Source organism: Cebus imitator, unplaced genomic scaffold (assembly GCF_001604975.1).
Source record: "Cebus imitator isolate Cc_AM_T3 unplaced genomic scaffold, Cebus_imitator-1.0 Scaffold5, whole genome shotgun sequence".
Lineage (NCBI taxonomy): Eukaryota > Metazoa > Chordata > Mammalia > Primates > Cebidae > Cebus > Cebus imitator.
This window is the reverse complement of record NW_016107320.1, coordinates 10,563,325-10,580,841: the sequence shown is the minus strand read 5'-3', so window position 1 is coordinate 10,580,841 and position 17,517 is coordinate 10,563,325. Positions and strand designations below refer to the sequence as shown.

The window sequence follows — 17,517 nt, the reverse complement described above, 5'->3', positions numbered from 1 at the left end:
TCCGGACTCCATTAAAATTTTTTTTTTTTTTACTTTTAAGAGACAGAGTATTGCTGTGTGGCCCAGGTTGAAGTGCAGTGGGCTATTTACAGGCACAGTCATGGCACTCTATAGCCTTGAACCTACAGGCTTTGAATTATAGGCCTCAAGTGATCCTCCTGCCTCAGCCTCTAGAATAGCTGGGGCTATATAGGTGTGCACAACAGTGTATGACTTTGAGCTGTTTTTAACTGTTGGTTATAATCATACAATTTTAGAAATTATTGAGACCTTATAGCTCCCTTGGTCTGTCACCTTCTCGGACCAAATCCTACCATCTGAGCAGAGGAAGGATAGCCAATGGAGAGTAGTTCATTCAGCTACTTATGAGAAGTTCTAGGAAAGGATATTGATACTTTTGTCTGACAGAAAGTTTAAGAGTCCCTGTGAACTGTTAGAGTTCTCCTAAACTCTTTGACAACTGACAGTATTTCTCAAATTACTGCTCAAGAATGGTTTGTATAAAGGATGTAATGAATGTATAAAGAATGTCTTCTATAGATTTTAATGATAAGTATATTTTATTTCATTAGATACTATCTTAACCAGATGTATTAGGGAAAGTTTTAATGGAATATAGAAAGTATCACGCTGTTGCTACTCTTGAAGAACATAGAAAACATAATTTTTTCTGCCCCAAGAATTCTTTTATTAGAACACACACACATGTGCTGGGCACACTGGATCATGCCTGTAATCCTAGCACTTCGGGAGCCTGAGGTGGGAGGATCACTTGAGCTCAGGAGTTTGAGGCTACAGTAAGCTATGATTGTGCCACTGAACTCCAGCTTGGGCAATAGAGTGAGACTCTGTTTCAAACAAAACAAAATACCACACACACATCCCCTATAGTTATTACTATTTTGTATAATGGGGTGCTTACTATGGAGTGAAAATGCTTTACTCAGATTAGTTTATCTTCTCACAAAGAACCGTTGTAATAGACACTGTCATCATTTTTATTTTATAGGTGAGAAAATTTAAGCTTAGAGAAATTAAGACAGTTTTTCAAGGTGCTCCTGCTCAAAGTATTGTGATCAGAATTCAAACTCAAACAATCTCACTGCAGAACCCTGAGAATTCAACCTATCATTCACCTAAGGGGGGAATATTCACATCCAACAGGCTCATTTCATTCATTTCTTCCAATTCTAGGTTCCTGTCCATTTTGAGTACCTCAAAAAGAGAATAGCTGGTTTCAACTCAGTCACAGAGGAGCTCTGAAGGCTGTTTAGCCTGTGTTCTCAATGCCAGATCAACGCAGGCCCAACCTGGGCCCGCCTCTCTGAAGCTCGACCTCTGTACCTTCCAACAGTTCCCAGTTCAGTGTTTCTCGGGGATGTCATCTATAAAAGTCTTCTTTGTTATGGATTTGCACTCTCACCAATGATCTGGTCCTAAGATTATAATTTAAGAAATATTTTTAAGCTTCCTAATGGGTTTGTCTCCAGTTTACAGCATCACAGGGACTTGTCCTTATCTGCTTGTGTAGTTTTCTTGGGTTTGTGTTTGTTTTACTTTGTTTTGCTTTAGTCTTTTTCCTTGCTCTCTAAGTAATATGATCTGGAGGTACATACATCCTGCTCTCCAGCTGCCCAAATTCAGTTTTAGAGCCCTTGCTTACAGTGGAGGGGTTTTATTTCGATTTCTTTCATAAAATGAACAAAGTTAAGATGCGCTTGAGAGAAACAACCTTGCAGAGACTGTATTTCTGAAGTGCTACATAGCAATTCTTGTCTAATTTCACCAAAAGAATGCAAGTATAGTGGAAAAGTACATATTGAAATATGTTGTAGGCCAGGGTCGGGGGGAGGGGAGTGGGTAGCAATGGAAAAAGTAGGTGGAAGGAGAGGAAGACAAAGACAAGCAGAATAACTGCCTTCATTTCTATTAGCTGAGAAAGGATTTTTTACCTAGGCTCCTCAGTCCTGGCTATGTACCTGTAGCATAGATCCATGACAAAATAAAGAGAAGATGGTGACAACAGAAAAAGTTTCCTGGATGAAAAAAGGCATCTTAAGTGTTTCAGACCAGGTTGGTAAGAAAGGCCACAGGGTTTTTATAGCTTATGAAATATACATCAATCATAAACCAATGGATGAAGGCCAGTCTTCATTGAAAAGGGAGATCACATTCAAAAAAAGAATCAGATGTCTTTTCTTTTCGTTAAGGAGGCATATAAACAGAAAAGTCAATAGTGGGCGGGTAACAAAGGGAGAAGCATTATGGTAATTTGTTGCATGTATTTTATTCTTGATCTTGTTTATGCCCAATCCACTCAGGATATGGCATTTGAGTGCAAATGCCCATCAAGAGGCACAATAATGACAGTTCTAGCTTTGTAAAAAAATTGTTTTTAAAGACTTCACTAAGACACATGAATATTGCACCATCTCTGCTTTATTTTCTTTTTAATTAAGCATAATGGAAACTTCAGTCCTGAGCCACTCCACTCTGTCTTGTTAAAGCTTGTTCCTCACTGGTCTTCATATTGGGTCCCATAATGGGAAAGTGTTTATTGGGGCATGGGGAAGGGATTGTTGCTAAGCTGCTAATGACACCGCGTGTGCCCAAATCTACATTCTTACGACTCCTGTGGGTCTGCAATATTATATCCACATTTGCTATGCAGTATACATGAAAGCAAATTCTGAATTAATCAATTGTTATGCAGAAAAGCAAACTATTGAGTATTGCTAGGAAAAAGTCTTTATGTAAAATGGAGCACCTACTATGTCATATAAATTAAAAGCACTTGAGAGAATTAGCAAGCAGTAGGATGCTTCATGGCCACATGAAAATGCACTGTGTTGGTATGTTATCTCGCTAATGCCATTTTCATTTCTTGGCTTTAGAGAGTTTATGCTATAATTAAGCACTTGTGCAGCGCAGCTGGTTCAGCTGGTTCTGAAATATGAACTTGTCTAACAAAAAGTTTAAGAGTGAGTCAAGTATGATTTCTGACTCTGACTAAAGAAAGGAATCAATAGGTTTTGTTTTGGTAAAGGGGCACTCATCTGTTATAATCCTATATACAAAAGCGGTACTTCATGAAACCAGTAGCACAGAAGTAAGTTGTTTTAGATGCATAGAGCTCTCTCCAGGATGAGATTTATCTGATTCAGTGCCCTAGGAAACACAGGGAAGAAACTCAGGTAATTACTGTAATGGATAACAATGAAGTTTAGAATGGTCCAAGAGAAAATGCTTAACAAAGAAAACACGGCTTTCCTGTGATTACAGTTTCACCTTTTCAAGTGCTTCCTCTAAGTTACTTAAGTAGATCATTCAATAGACAATGTGGTTACATTACTAGATGTAGCTCAGGGATGTTTATTTGAACCTGCTATTCTGTAGATGTCTTTATCCTTGATGGAGTTTCCTAACCATCAACTCAAACTTTCCTTATCACTGTAGCCATCAGAAATAGAAACAAATCACCATTTTTTAGTGATATTTCAGTTTTTGAACTGTCAATGTTGAACTGACCTATGTTACATCTTGACAAGAGGAAGAGATTAGCTATCAGGTAAGCTAAGCCTTGAAGACCTCCTCTGTCTTACAGGCCCCTGTGGCATTTCTCTAGCTTTAGTCTCACTACCATCTAGGTGCTAATCCCTTTTGAAGCATACCCATTTAATTTTCTCAAGCCAATGCCCTTAGTTTTATATCTGCTGGAGTGAAGAGAAAGGGAGCTGGCTTCTCTTATTCCTCAGGATCAAACTAAACACCTCACCATTTTCACCATTCTCTTCCTGTCAATGAGGCATACACAGGTTATTTCCCTCTGGGTGTGGTCTGTGAGCACAGGGGCAGCTCTGTTCAGCAAGGAAAAGGACCAATGGTCAGGGAACTTCCTGATGCTGGTGTTCAAGCACAGAAAATATGGTTCTACAAGATCTTGTTTCTTGACAGTCATACCGCATAATTACCTTTTTTCCTCTGGAAAAGCAGTACTCTAGTATAAAGGCTGCATGTTTATGCTTGCAATTTAGATTTATGGAGTCACTGTTATTGACAAAAATTTCCTAATCTGCTTCTTACCAGTCTTGGGACATTTACTTAATTTTGAATTTTTAAGTGACAGAGTCTCCCTGTGTCACCCAGGCTGGAGTGCAATGGTGAAATCATAGCTCACTGCAGCTTTGATCTCCTGGGCTCAAGTGATCCTCCTGCCTCAGCCTCCCGAATAGCTGGGACTACAGGCATGCACCACCACACTTGGTTACTTTTCCATTTTTCCTTAGTAGTGACCAGGGTCTTGCTATGTTACCCAGGCTAGTCTTACACTCCTAGCCTCAAGTGATCCTCCATCCTGGGTCTCCCAAATGCTAGGATAACAGGCATAAGACGCCGTGTGCCAGCAGTATTTATTTTTCTTGTTGAGAGCATCTAGGGGTGGCCATCTTTGACAGTGTAGCATTAAAGGTTCTCTGTTTCAATCACAACTAAACAAGCAACAATAATACTCAGATATTAAAGTGATCATTCAGAGCTGGCAGCTTCATCTTTAAGAGAAATGTAGCCCTGAGAGACAACAAAGAAAAACCAGATTCTTTTGTTGAAGGCTGAGCAAAATCAAAGACTTGTAGGTCATTTGACAGCCAAGAAATGCCATTGTGAAAACTCCAAGAGAAGGTGGAAATTGAGGAATTGCTTTAGGATCATGTTGAATGTCAATGAAGAAAGTCAGGATGAAGACAATTCCCAAATTGTAATATGACTTAGATCCTTCAACAAAGTTACTGCTCCATAAAGCTGTTCCCAAATGCTATTTTAATCAAAGCCAGCATTCACTGGAGCTCGATCCTCAGAGCATAGCTATTTTCACCAAGAGAACTCCAACAGAGTACCAGTGAGAAGCTCAGAGTGATGTTGGCATCATTTAACTGGATTGCTGTTCATTGCTTCCTGAAGAGATAGTGAAGTGTTATTTTTATTTTATTATTTTTTGAGACAGGATCTCACTCTGTTGCCTCAACTAGGCTGCAATAGCGTGATGATGGCTCATTGCAGCTTCAGCCTCCTGGGCTTAGGAAATCCTCACACCTCAGCTTCCAGAACAGCTGGAACTACAGGCATAAGCCACCATGTCTGGCTGATGTTTATTTATTTATTTGTTCGTTTGTTTGAGACAGACTTTCACTCTTGTTGCCCAGGCTGGAGTACAATGGCATGATCTCAGCTTAATGCAACCTGCGTCTCCCTGGTTCAAGCGATTCTCCTGCCTCAGCCTCCCGAGTAGCTAGGATGCACCACCATGCCCGGCTAATTTTGTATTTTTAGTAGAAGCAGGGTTTCTCTGTGTTGGTCAGGCTGGTCTCAAACTCCCAACCTTAGGTGATCTGCCCACCTCTGCTTCCCAAAGTGCTGGATTACAGGTGTGAGCTACTGTGCCCGGCTGACTTATATTTTTTTTAATTTTTATTTTTTGTAGAGACAAGGTCTGGCTATGTTGCCCAGGCTGGTCTTGAACTTTTGGTCTCAAGTGATCCTCCTGCCCTGGCCTTCCAAAGTGTTGGGATTAGAGGTGCGAGCCATTATGCCTGATATTATTCATTTTTACTGATACCGGTAGCCACTTTCTATCTAAAAAGACAGACTGCATCCTGGTGTTGGGCTCTTATGAACACATCCCTTTCCTACTGATATGCAAATATATCTCAATTATATCAATAATCTCATAGACTTCACCCTTTTTCCTTCAAAAATCTTAGTCACTATAGCCATCAAAAGTCTCTTATCATTTGACAAATATACTAATATGCATACAATGAAGGCTAGAAAAAAATATGCTGAAGTGAAAAAGGAAATGGAAGAAATTAATAGACTGAATAGAAAGAAAAGGATTATGTAGCATTTTCAACTCATGGGGAGATTTAACAGAGATCTTTTTACACATTCTAAGCCTATCTTCCTATTTCCACTATAGGAAAGGATTAAGTTGTTTTAATTTCACAAAAGTACATATGCATCTGTGATGGTTAATTTTGTATTGACTTGACTGGGCCATGGGGTGCCCAGATATCTAGTCATATATTATTCTAGATGGTTATGTGAGAGTGTTTTTAGATGGGATTAACGTTTAAATTCATAGACTCAATAAAGCAGATGCCCCTCCATAATGTGGGTGGACCTCATTCAATTAGTTGAAGACCTAAACAGAACAAAAGACCAAGCCTCCCCTGAGTATGAGAGAATGCTCCTTGCCAGATGTTCCCGGTTCCACAGCAGCCTACCAACCTTTGGACCTGAACTAGGACTCTGGCTTTGCAGATTTTGAACTTGCCAGGCTTCAGACTCACATGATCCAATCGTCATAATAAATATCTTTATCTCTCCATTGCACTCTTTCTCTATGTGTGTGCATATCCCATTAGTTCTGTTTCTCTGGAGAACCCTGACTAATACAGCATCTCAGATAGATGTCAGAGTTAGGATTGAGGCTTGCTAGTACATTTTCAGTGCTTTCAGTCTTAAATAGAACTCTTAATTCAACTGATAAATGACAAGCTATTGCAAAGCAAATGCAAAAAAAAAAAATTGTGTGTTGGATAACAATTCTTTGTTATATTAAGAGCTAATCATTATCTGTTTCCAATCAGTAATTGTAAGATTAAGTCTTAGTCAATTAAGATTGAAACCTGATATCCATAGATTTTCCCCAAGTGCAAGTCCAATCTGTGGTTGATAGTGAAGGTTATTACTATGACTATAAAAAATACAACCAGTAGCCAAATAGTTATATCTTCAAGGTTCTTTAGAAGACATGAAATTCACAGCCCAAGTATACTAACTTAAAAACATAGGCATCCATGGCTCAGTCAGGTTGACACACAAAATTAACCAGATGTATATGTACTTGTAAAATTCAAAAAGCTTAGTTCTTTACTTAAAGCCACTCATGGTCATTGTCCAGGCACATACAGTTGCTTTAGGCAGTTCATTGGCTTACTAAATCAACTCTTCCTATGGACATTGGCCCTGTGTAGTTTTAGTGACATGTGAGTGGTTTTCTAAGCGTTCTGTTTGTATTTTCCTGTAATCAAAATAAAAACAGTCACACCTCAAGTGTATGTTTTAGAAAAATCTGGTGGTATTCAAGAGAGGTGAGAAGCACATTTCTTTAAACATCCTTCTATTGAGCTTGTGTTCAATTTCCTTATGTTTAGGAAGGAGGTAGGCTTTTTGAAGGCGGCAAATGGTTGGTATGCATTTATTGGAGAGCATACCCAAACTACAACTAGTGGGTAGGTGGTCTTCCATTACAACCTCCTGTATTTTATCTGATGCATGCAGGATAATCACTGCTTATGCTAGCAAGTAAAGGCAGTGTAGGCTATCAGGAAGTGCTCTTTTCAATGTACTAATCATTTTAACCAATGTACGAACCATACAGATTTAGTTTGAAAAGACAACAGGTAGCAGGTGCCTGCCTTCAAGGGTACTCAGTCATACGGAGGCAGAAAAATAAAAATAAAATATAAAAATATAGATATTTCCTCCATACCGACATCTTCCCAAAGCAAAGGTGACGCATCTCCCTCAAATCACAAATTAGGAAGCTATAGTATTTTTTACTGGGTATTTCCCAAGGAATTTTCCAAGAAGGCAAACAGTTCTAGAGAAAAAAGTGCTCAGTCTTGTGTTTTTTAAAGACCCCAGCAAAATCAATACACCTTGGCTCATCTGAGTGGGTGAGTGAAGAAGAGATCCATATTAATTGTGTACCTACTCTGTGCCATACAACATTCAAATATGTTTTCATTTAGCCTTGATAATATTAAAATGTGGGTATCATAATCGGTAATTAGTGTCAGAGAAGTTAAGAGGTTAAGCAACTTGCCCAAAGATCACAAAGTAAATAAGGAAGAGAACCAAATTAAAACTATTTCTCTTTGACTCTACTTGACCCTCCCATGTCTTGTAACCCAGGCAGATAGTCCCTTGGTGATGGTAATAATGTAATCTCAGCAATAAAGCAAAGGCTTGAGAATTTGGTAACAAACATTCTACTTGTTACTCTGCCAGATCTATGCGATATAAAGCCACCCAATTCCTCAGGTATCACTCTCCTTTCCTCAATCTTTTTTTTTTTTTTTTTTTAAATATGAGATGGAGTCTTGCTGTGTTGCCCAGGCTGGAGTGCAGTGGCACAATCTCAGCTCACTGCAACCTCCACGTCCCAGGTTCAAGCAATTCTCCTGCCTCAGCCTCCCGAGTAGCTGGGATTACAGGTGCACACCACCACTGGCTAATTTTTGTATTTTTAGTAGACACTAGGTTTCACCATATTCACCAGGCTGGTCTCAAACTCCTGACCTTGTGATCTGCCTTCCTCGGCCTCCCAAAGTGCTAAGATTACAGGCGTGAGCCACCGTGCTCGGCCTTCCCCATCATTTTTAAGATAACAGTCATAACACATGTTCCCTGCCACAGAACCCATGGTCTGTAAAGATATATTAAATGCTTTACTGTGCTGCAAAATTCTTGGGGGGAAATATAAGCATGGAGTGATCAGTATCAGAATTTCGCCAAAATTAAAAATTATAGCTTCTAAAAATCTAAAATATTTTCTTAAGTATTTTCTCTTAAGGTGTTATCGAATTAAATTAATAATTATACACATCTACAGAATACACAGTGAAAAAATATATGTATTTATACTATCTCTATTAAAATGCATTTGTCTGCCTTTCTGCACTTTTTACCTAATTTCTTTTTGCCCTTAGCAACTTGGCTTCTTTCTGCTAACTCATTTAACCACATTAATGGCTGTAGCTTCCTTTCTTGAGATGCATAACTGATATTATGAACAAACACTGAAGATGCTAAACCAAAGGTGTTACCTAGGATGCAAAGACCATCTGTGCAGTTTTCGGATTCCTGGCTTAGTCCTTCGCAGAATTTGCCCCCATTTCTCGGGGCTGGTGCTGTGCACTCCCGGATCCGCAAATGTTCACACTCTGGACTGCAGACGGACCATTCGCTCCACACTTCCCAGCTCCCGTCCACTTCAAAGGGAAACAAAAGAAACCATCATTAGAATGAATCAAGTAGCTGTCAGGAGACTCACCCCAGGACTGCTGTTGTTCTAGAGCTGGATTTTAAGGAAATAACCACCAAACAAAAAACAAAAAAACATATCTGCTTATCTTCTCTCTATGATTTCTTTCCCAAAGAGACAGGCTTACAAAAGCAGTGGTATAATACTCTTGCTATTTCAGGATAAGACCAATTACTAAATTTAGGCAAGCATTCATATTTTCAGCACCACTGGTTTTGCTAAAAATTTGTCATGACCCATTCTTTCCCACTCTTTCGTGCCCAAGTACATCTTAAGTGGACAGATAAACTGTGTGCAGTAACCACTGATAATCAGCCACTTTCTTAGGGGTTGATCATTTAGAACAGTGTAGAATGAATATCTTTAAGCCCTAGCAGCCCCTAAACAATACAAAGTTAAACCCAAATATATTGACAGTATTAAACTAAAACAGGTCAGTCAAACCTCAAAACACCAGGACTTATATAAATAGAATTTCTTGGGTCATGGACTGCTGCTGTATGTAGAAATGAACAAACTGAATTTAGTTCCACTAAAATGCAACCCTAGAGATCATGGCAGATGTCTGAGGCAATTGCCCTTTACCTCCTAGGAATAATCCAACCATGCTTATATGGGTTATTTAATATACTGCAATTTTTTAATTGAAAGCAATTAGTCAAGAATAGGGTAATATAAAAAAAATACTGAACTTGAAGCAAAATATCTATGTCCTTGTCTTGGATCTGTCAACTTATCCCCTGGGCAACCCTGGATGAGTTACTTAGCCTCACTTTACCACCTCTGCCAACGGTGGATAAGAAAACTCACAACACAGGAGTAAAAGACATTATGTATGTAAAAGTATCCCGCACAGTACCTGGCACATAGTAAGCACTCAATAAATGCTTATTGAACATAAGTCCAAAATTAAATTCCAAGAATATGCCGCTGGGAAGAGTCCCACCTTAACTTTGATTGCAACTAAATTTGCTATTTTATTATAAAGACATGAGTCCCTAGCCTAGTGTCCTTGGAGTTAATGTTCTGTAGTGCATGTGAGACCCAGGATCAATTTATTTCTCAGTGGGAGGATATGCGTTCCATAAAGTCATCTTCCATCTCATCTATTTCTTGTTGTATAAATTGGGTTACAGCCAGTAAGAGACAAAGGAATTTATAAAAGCCATACTTGGTAAATGAAGTATCTCTTTTTACAGAAAGAAAGGTAAGCATAGACCAAATGTAAAACATAGACTGCTGTGACGGTGTCCAGTCTCTACCAATTGTCTTATAAATCAATACAAAGCTAGAGCTCATAAAGTGTTATGATTAACTAATGATAAAGAGTCACACATTTGTTACCCATTCTTTTGTGCTTTAAGACAATTTATCTAATCCCTCCTAACTATTATACAAATACAGGCCACAAGACGGGAGAACCCAAGGAGAGAAGGGGATGGCTTAGCCCAACCAAACACTGTCAGTATAACAAGATTTCATAGCAATTGGCTTATTGATGGTGAATGTTCAGTGTCATCTGAGTATTTAAAAATATGCCCCAAAACACTGCACAGAGGTATTTCACCCATGTTCCTGCCGCGACAATGAGCTCTACATTCGCACCTTGGATAAAGGTTCTATGCTAACAACTTTGGAGAGGGTGACTTTGGAAAATAAGGTAACATTGATTGCTTCACACCAGCTTAATAGTGTTGGTGGATCAGAAGGGAAAAGGGAATCTGCATATATCTCACCAGGACAAAGAGAAGTGCAGGTTATTTTCTGCACTGACATTCCCTCACAAAAGGCCCCACCATTGAGAGGAGCTGGGTTGGTGCAGGTCCGGGAACGTTTCTGCCATCCTCTACCACAGCGAACATTGCAGGCTGACCACTCTGTCCAGGAAGACCAGCCTCCATTCACTGAGAGAGAAAAATGGGGAGGGGAGAAAAAAAGGAGAGAGGTTTTTACTGATTGCCTACTATGTGCAAGCCACTGTGCCAGGTGCTGTGAGTCAGGCATCCAGGGACTGAGAGGCTGTGCAGCCCCACTGGCTGCTCCATCATGAGACAACAGTGGGGTCACCTCATCCAGTCCTCAGCCTATTCATCTGATAGAGGAGGGACACAGAATTTGCCTTGCAGGGAAATTATAAGAAATAGAAAGAACTGATCAATAAATCTCTAAAGCACTTGAATATCCAGAGTATAAGAAGAAAATATCAGCATTTGAATATCTATGACTTTAAGTGCTTCAAAAATAAATCCCAGGGCTCTTCTATTGTGGAAGGGAATGGCTTTACTTAAATAGCTGGGAACTTATTTTATACAGTACCTGAGATATTCAGCAAATAGTATTGTTTGTTTTTGGAGGATTTCACATACCAGGGGAGAGACTACCTGACAGCAGGTCTAGGAAAAACTGGGGTGTGGGTTGGGTTTGAGAGGCATGGGAAGCAGAAGTTGCCCATCTCAATTCTTTTCAAATATAAACATAACTGAAGAAAATAAACACCTTTTTATTTTTAAAAGAGAGATTGGAAATGTCACTGACTGTCACAAGGAAGTGTAATATTGGATGGAACAGCAAACACATTAATAGGAACAGTGATTTTTTTTTTCACCTGCCAGATGGGGGAGGCAGGATAGAGCACTGCAGTGAATGAGCCTCAAGGTCTTTGCAGCCCTCTATGTTCAAAGTTTTAATAAAACACACATCCCTCTACCTCTCTGCTTTCTGCCCTCCCTATCCATTCCTGGCCTTTGGGCTGGTCTTACCGTAGACCACCACAGTGGCTGACAGGCTTCTCCTCTTAGCCACGATGTTGGCTGCCATGCAGGTGTAATTTCCTGAGTCTGAGAGCCGTGCCTGTCTGATGATCAGGTTGTGGTCAGCCCTGGTGTCAATGTTCTCGTCTTGTTCAGAGTCAATGGGCTCCTCATTTTTCAGCCATTCCACCTACAGGAAGAAAAGAATGTTTACAAGTCACTAAAAAATCAGAACTCTTTTCTGGAATTGCGAGGTGAGCAGATTCGAGTGTGGGAGAGAGATGTATCTAAAATATAGAGCAAGAGCAATGATTGGTTTCTTTATTCCATAGCCTGTTCCTTTTATTTAGTAAATTTGATTTTATTCAGGAAATGGATACTCAAGCTAATAAACTGGAAGCAGGAAAAGAACACAAATACCCTACACTGACTTTGACCCATTTTCTAAAAATGTAGTGGAGGAGAGAAAAGAGGTGACTGCAATTAGGCCATTTCATTTCATTACAACATTCATGATGATGATGATATTTCAATAATTGGTCCGAAATAGAGCTCAGAAAAATCAACATATAAATGTAGAACTTATATTTTGTGTTGAGAGGATATTACATTATAAGACAAGGTTTTAAGTCAAGATGCTTGAATTTAAACAAGTTTCGATAAAGGTTTGAGATTGTACCAAGGCTATAGTAATAAAGATTTGAGAAATCATAAGCAGATAAATTAAATTTAAAGCTCAGTGCTCTGTAGATTTTGAGATAAGTCTATTTGGTGATCATTTATGTTACTCCTCCAGCGAGCAGAGAGACATTTAGGCCTGGGGTTGTATAGCTGACACAGCTAGGTAGCTGCCCAGTCCCTCTTCTGGAGAAGCTCACCTCCGCCATCCTCTGAGCATAGGCTATTCCCATTTCTGATGTGTTTTCTCCTAGATGCTGAAGAATCTATTTTATTCTTCCCAGTTTTATCTTAGTCTTATCCTTGGTCCAAACTTCTCTTTCCTTGAACACATAAGGAAGACACAGATGGATGCCTTCTGCTCCCTGGATCCTCAATTTACTCCAAGTGGAGATATACCACCCTAAGCCCCTCTATTTCATCACATGCCAGTTTCCTCTGATCTAACTGTGTTATTTCCTTATTCACTCTCTGCTTCCATACCTAAGCAACCTCCCTACTTTCTAGTGCTCCTTGGTAGGACTAGACATATCTCTTGTTTAACAACAGGCATTCAGCTCTAGTTATCAGCATAGGGAAAACACAGTAATGTAACAGACGCATCAAAACTGAAATTTATCACAGAAAGCAATGGCAGTGGTGACATCAAAGAGAAGCCACACAGAAGCATACACATCAGGGGCATTTCATCATACACTGATGAAATGCTCATTGAAAGCTGGTTTTAGAATAAGATACCTCATTTGATTTCTTAAGTCTAAAGAATTCTAATTTATCACCAATAAAAAGTATCATCTGTTCTATAATCATTTGGCTTAATAATGATTTGTTCGTCTCTGTAAAAAGGGATTTATTTACCAGGGAAAAGCATATAAGGATCCTTCCTTCCATACTTACCCCAAGTACTACCCCATGAATGAGAGCTTAAATACCCCAAATCATCACCATCCAAGACTTACTTTAGAAGAAGTTAATTTGAAGGAAAATGATACCAACTAGCACAAAGAAGAGATCTGAGAGCTACAGTAAAACAAAGAAAAACTGCCAGAGCCAACTGGTGCCAGACAATGAAGTAAAAAAGCAAATCTTACTACCAAATCTTGAGGTTCCTGATGGCACCAACCTGGAAGTGTAGGTACTAACAATGATCAGAGCCAAAAAGCACTGCTCTCTTTTACCAAGGAGGGCAATAGAACCAATTTTATAATACATCTGACTACCAGCCTGTGATACAATGTCTTCCATTCCCTACTACGATTGCTTAATTCAGAGTCATCCATTTGTTCATTTGACAAATATCTAAACGTTTGTTGAATGTCAGAGATTGTACTGAGAGCTGGGTAAAACTAGGTGAACAAAACCCAGATGGTCTCTTCTTGGTAAGATAGAAATAAGTATATCCACATTCTCACCAAAACATAATAGTTGGGAGTCACATTGTCTCACAACAATGATTATAAGAAATAAATTCCTTTCCCTTGAAAATTACCGAGTTTGGGGTATTCTGTTATGAGCAACAAGAAGTGGACTAAGACACCATCCTGCCATGATCTGCTTTCTGGGATTTTTTTTACAGTGGCTTCTTAACTAACTTATTAACTGGTCTGTCTGTGGCTCCTATTCTTACCTCAACAGTTGATTTTAGGGTGTAACACTTACTGTAAAGTCAATGGAATTAGGTCTTTTAAGTTCTCATCACTACTATGTCACTGCAAGGAAGAAATTGGTCAGCTTAAAGCAGGTCTGGGAACTTTTGCTTCACCTTCTAGGTCAGAAATTCAGGGGGAAATTGCCTGCTTTCTGATTAATTCCATATACTTGCTATTTGTAGCATCTAACAAGCACTTCTCCTATGTCCCCAGCTCAGCTGGCCTCTTCTTTCATACTTCTCCTCCAACACTTGGTCAGGAAGTAGAGAAAGTCTGGCACTGACCCATAAATAAATTATTCATAGCAGGTAGACAGCCAGAAAGAGCCCTGTGGCCAGTGCTCCTGAAGACTGAAACTAAAGGAGCCCTAGCACCTGGAAATCAAGAACAGCTGTCCTAAAGGAATCTTGGCTCAGAGGAAAATTAAAGGTACAACTATCAAGAAGAGGCTTGGCCTCAAATTGAAAACTTAAAGAAAAGTAAAATCTTACATGAAAAATCTAGGCCAATAAACTAGGAAAATATTTGGCTCAATTTTGATAGACAAAAGGTTAATATGAATGGTATGAGTAAAAATAATATGAATTCTCAAAGCCGTAATAAGTTGATAATAAAAACTCATTCCAATAAATCTGGCATAAAGATGAATATACAGTACATGAAAAAAATCTACAAAACACATGACAAACAATTGAATAAATATTTTGCAGCACTAACTATAAAGTCTAATGATTAATAAGTTAGAAGCTAGAGCAATGTGTTTCCTACCAAAATGGCAAAGATCAAAATCTCTCTCTCAAACACACATGGAGTTTTTATTTTAGTGATTTTGTTTTTGGTTGAGAGTGCATACCAGAGAACATTTCAACTATTGTTTGATACCATGCTATGGACTGAATATTTGTCCCCTCCAAAATTCATGTTGAAATTTAACCTCCAATGTGGCCAGATTGCAAGATGCAGCCTTTAAGAGGTGATTAGATCATGAGGACTCTCCCTTCATGAATGAATGAGTGGATTAATGAATTAATGGGTTATCACGGGAGGGAAACTGATGGCTTCACAAGATGAGAGACCTGACCTGGAACATTTGACTGCTCAGCCCCATTGCCATGTGATGTCATTTCTTGTGCCACCTCTGGACTCTGCAGAGAGTCCCTACCAGCAAGAAGGCTCTCACGAGCCACAGCTCCCCCACCTTGGATTTCTCAGCCTACAGAACTGTAAGAAATTTCTTTCCCTTAAAAATTACCCTGTTTTGGGTATTTTGTTATGAGCAACAAAAAATGAACTAAGACACTGCCCTACCATGATCTTCTTTGTGGGACCTTTGCGGTGGTTTCTTAACAAACTGGTCTGTCTGCGGCTTCTATTCTTGCCTCTACAGCTGATTTTCTACAAAGGGATAAGATCATGCCACTTTCTAGCTTGAAATCCTTCAATGGCTCTGAATCTTACTTAGATTTGTTACCCCTAGCTAACAAAATCCTTCTGTGGGGTCTAGCGCCCCCTGTCAGTTACCTGCCTCAGAGCCTCAAGCTCACTCCGCCGTAGCCCTGCTGTACTCCTTGCTGCCACAGAAAGCTGAAAACAAGTTCCAGCCTCAGAGTCCTCATACCCACTGATTCCTCTGCCCTGGACAACTTTCCCATAGGTGGTCCCATGGCCTAATCCCACTTTGCATTTAAATCGCAGGTCAACTGTTATTTCCTCACAGTGGCCTTACCTAATAACCCTTTCAAAAATAGTAAGCCACTCTCCTTCCTCCCTTCCTGCTTTGATTTTTTTCCTAATGCTTACCTCCATTTCCTAGTCCTTTTTTCCTTTTTTGAGACTCCTGGATCACAGCAGTGCAATCATAGCTCACTATAGTCGTGCCCTCCCAGGCTCAAGCAACCCTCCCACCTCAGCCTCCTGACTAGCTGGGACTACAGGCACACCTCCACACTCGGTTAATTTTATTTTTATTTTTTTGTAGAGTCAGGATTTCACTATGTTGCTCAGGCTGGTCTTGAACTCTTGGGCTCAAGCAATCTACCTCGGCCTCATAAAGTGCTGGCATGACTGGCATGAATCACAGTGTCTGGTTCCATTTGATAGTCTTAAAGATAGGTATATCATTTGTACTTATCATTATAGGTTTAGGAATTTACCAAAAGAAAATATTAAGGGTGCAAGTGAAAATTTAACAACAATAAATTATTTTTGATAGAAGAAAGAGAGAAATAAAGAGAAAAAAAGAGGAAAAAAGAGGAGGAAAGGAAGAAAGAGAAAAAGCATGCCATAGGTACATGTCAAATAATGAAGCTTTTTTTTGGGGGGGGGGCTAAAATCATCTGTTAATTAATATTATGTAAACATTAAAGGTTCTGGTTTCAACTAGTAAAAACACAAAAAAGTGCTCATAATACATGAAAGAGTCAATAGATAAAATTGTGTGTATTATTGTAAATGTATAAAACAAAAACAATCATAAACATATATATGCTTAAAGTAAACACTGGAAGAGAATGCAGTGTTTATAGAAGTCTTAACTGGGGTAACAGTTTTTTTTTTTTTTTTCTGGTAGCTAATTACAGCAAATTCAAGGTAAAATCTTTCATAATATAAAATCAAATTAGCTTTTAAAAAATCTTTTACTTATTATGTAGCACAGTGATTTTCAAGTTTATATTTAGCTACAGAATGTTTTTCCAATTCAAAGCTTATCTGAAACCCAAAATGAAAACGAGGATTATAAAATGGAAGATACTATGACTGATGCAGAAGTGAGGTCTTTGAGCTGCAGACGTGAGGAATCCTAAGATGCATAAACTTGGTCATGCCAGGCCTACTGTTTGCACAGCTCTGGAAGAGATGATTCACATCCTCCCTTGTCTATGTAAACGATGCTCGCTAGAGATGCTTCGTGCACAACCTGTACTGTCATATGAGCTGACCCTGCCTCCGGTCTACCCCTAATCACTCACAGGCCCTATGGACATATACCATAATCTGCTTCTGGTTCTTCCAAAATCTGAATTTTAAGAATATGTATAGGATAAGCCAGGCGTGGTGGCTCATGCCTATAATCCCATTACTTTGGGAGGCCAAGGTGGGTGGATCACGAGGTCAGGAGTTCAAGACCAGCCTGGCCAAGATGGTGAAACTCCGTGTCTATTAAAAATTAAAAAAACAAAACAAAACAAAACAAAAAACGTAGCTCTGCATGGTGGCAGGAGTCTATAATCCCAGCTACTAGGGAGGCTGAGGCAGAGAATTGCTTGAACCCAGAGGCGTAGGTTGCAGTGAACCGAAATTGTGCCACTGCATTCTAGCCTGGGCAACAGAGCAA

The 17,517-nt window shown here is 39.3% G+C and overlaps 1 protein-coding gene across 9 annotated transcripts in view; it reads right to left on the bottom strand.

The window, feature by feature from the left end:
- Nucleotides 1-17,517, bottom strand: part of UNC5D (unc-5 netrin receptor D) — a 559,094-nt gene that overhangs the window by 99,100 nt on the left and 442,477 nt on the right. For 5 of the 9 annotated variants that reach the window (XM_017536221.2, XM_017536239.2, XM_017536229.2 and 2 more), the window contains exons 5-7: nt 11,866-12,046; nt 10,843-11,010; nt 8,889-9,053 (exon numbers count right to left, since the gene is read on the bottom strand). In XM_017536221.2, the coding sequence (XP_017391710.1) occupies nt 8,889-9,053; nt 10,843-11,010; nt 11,866-12,046 (514 nt within the window). The remainder of the gene's footprint in view (nt 1-8,888; nt 9,054-10,842; nt 11,011-11,865; nt 12,047-17,517) is intronic. The other 4 variants (XM_017536266.2, XM_017536272.2, XM_017536289.2 and 1 more) reach the window with 1 other exon arrangement.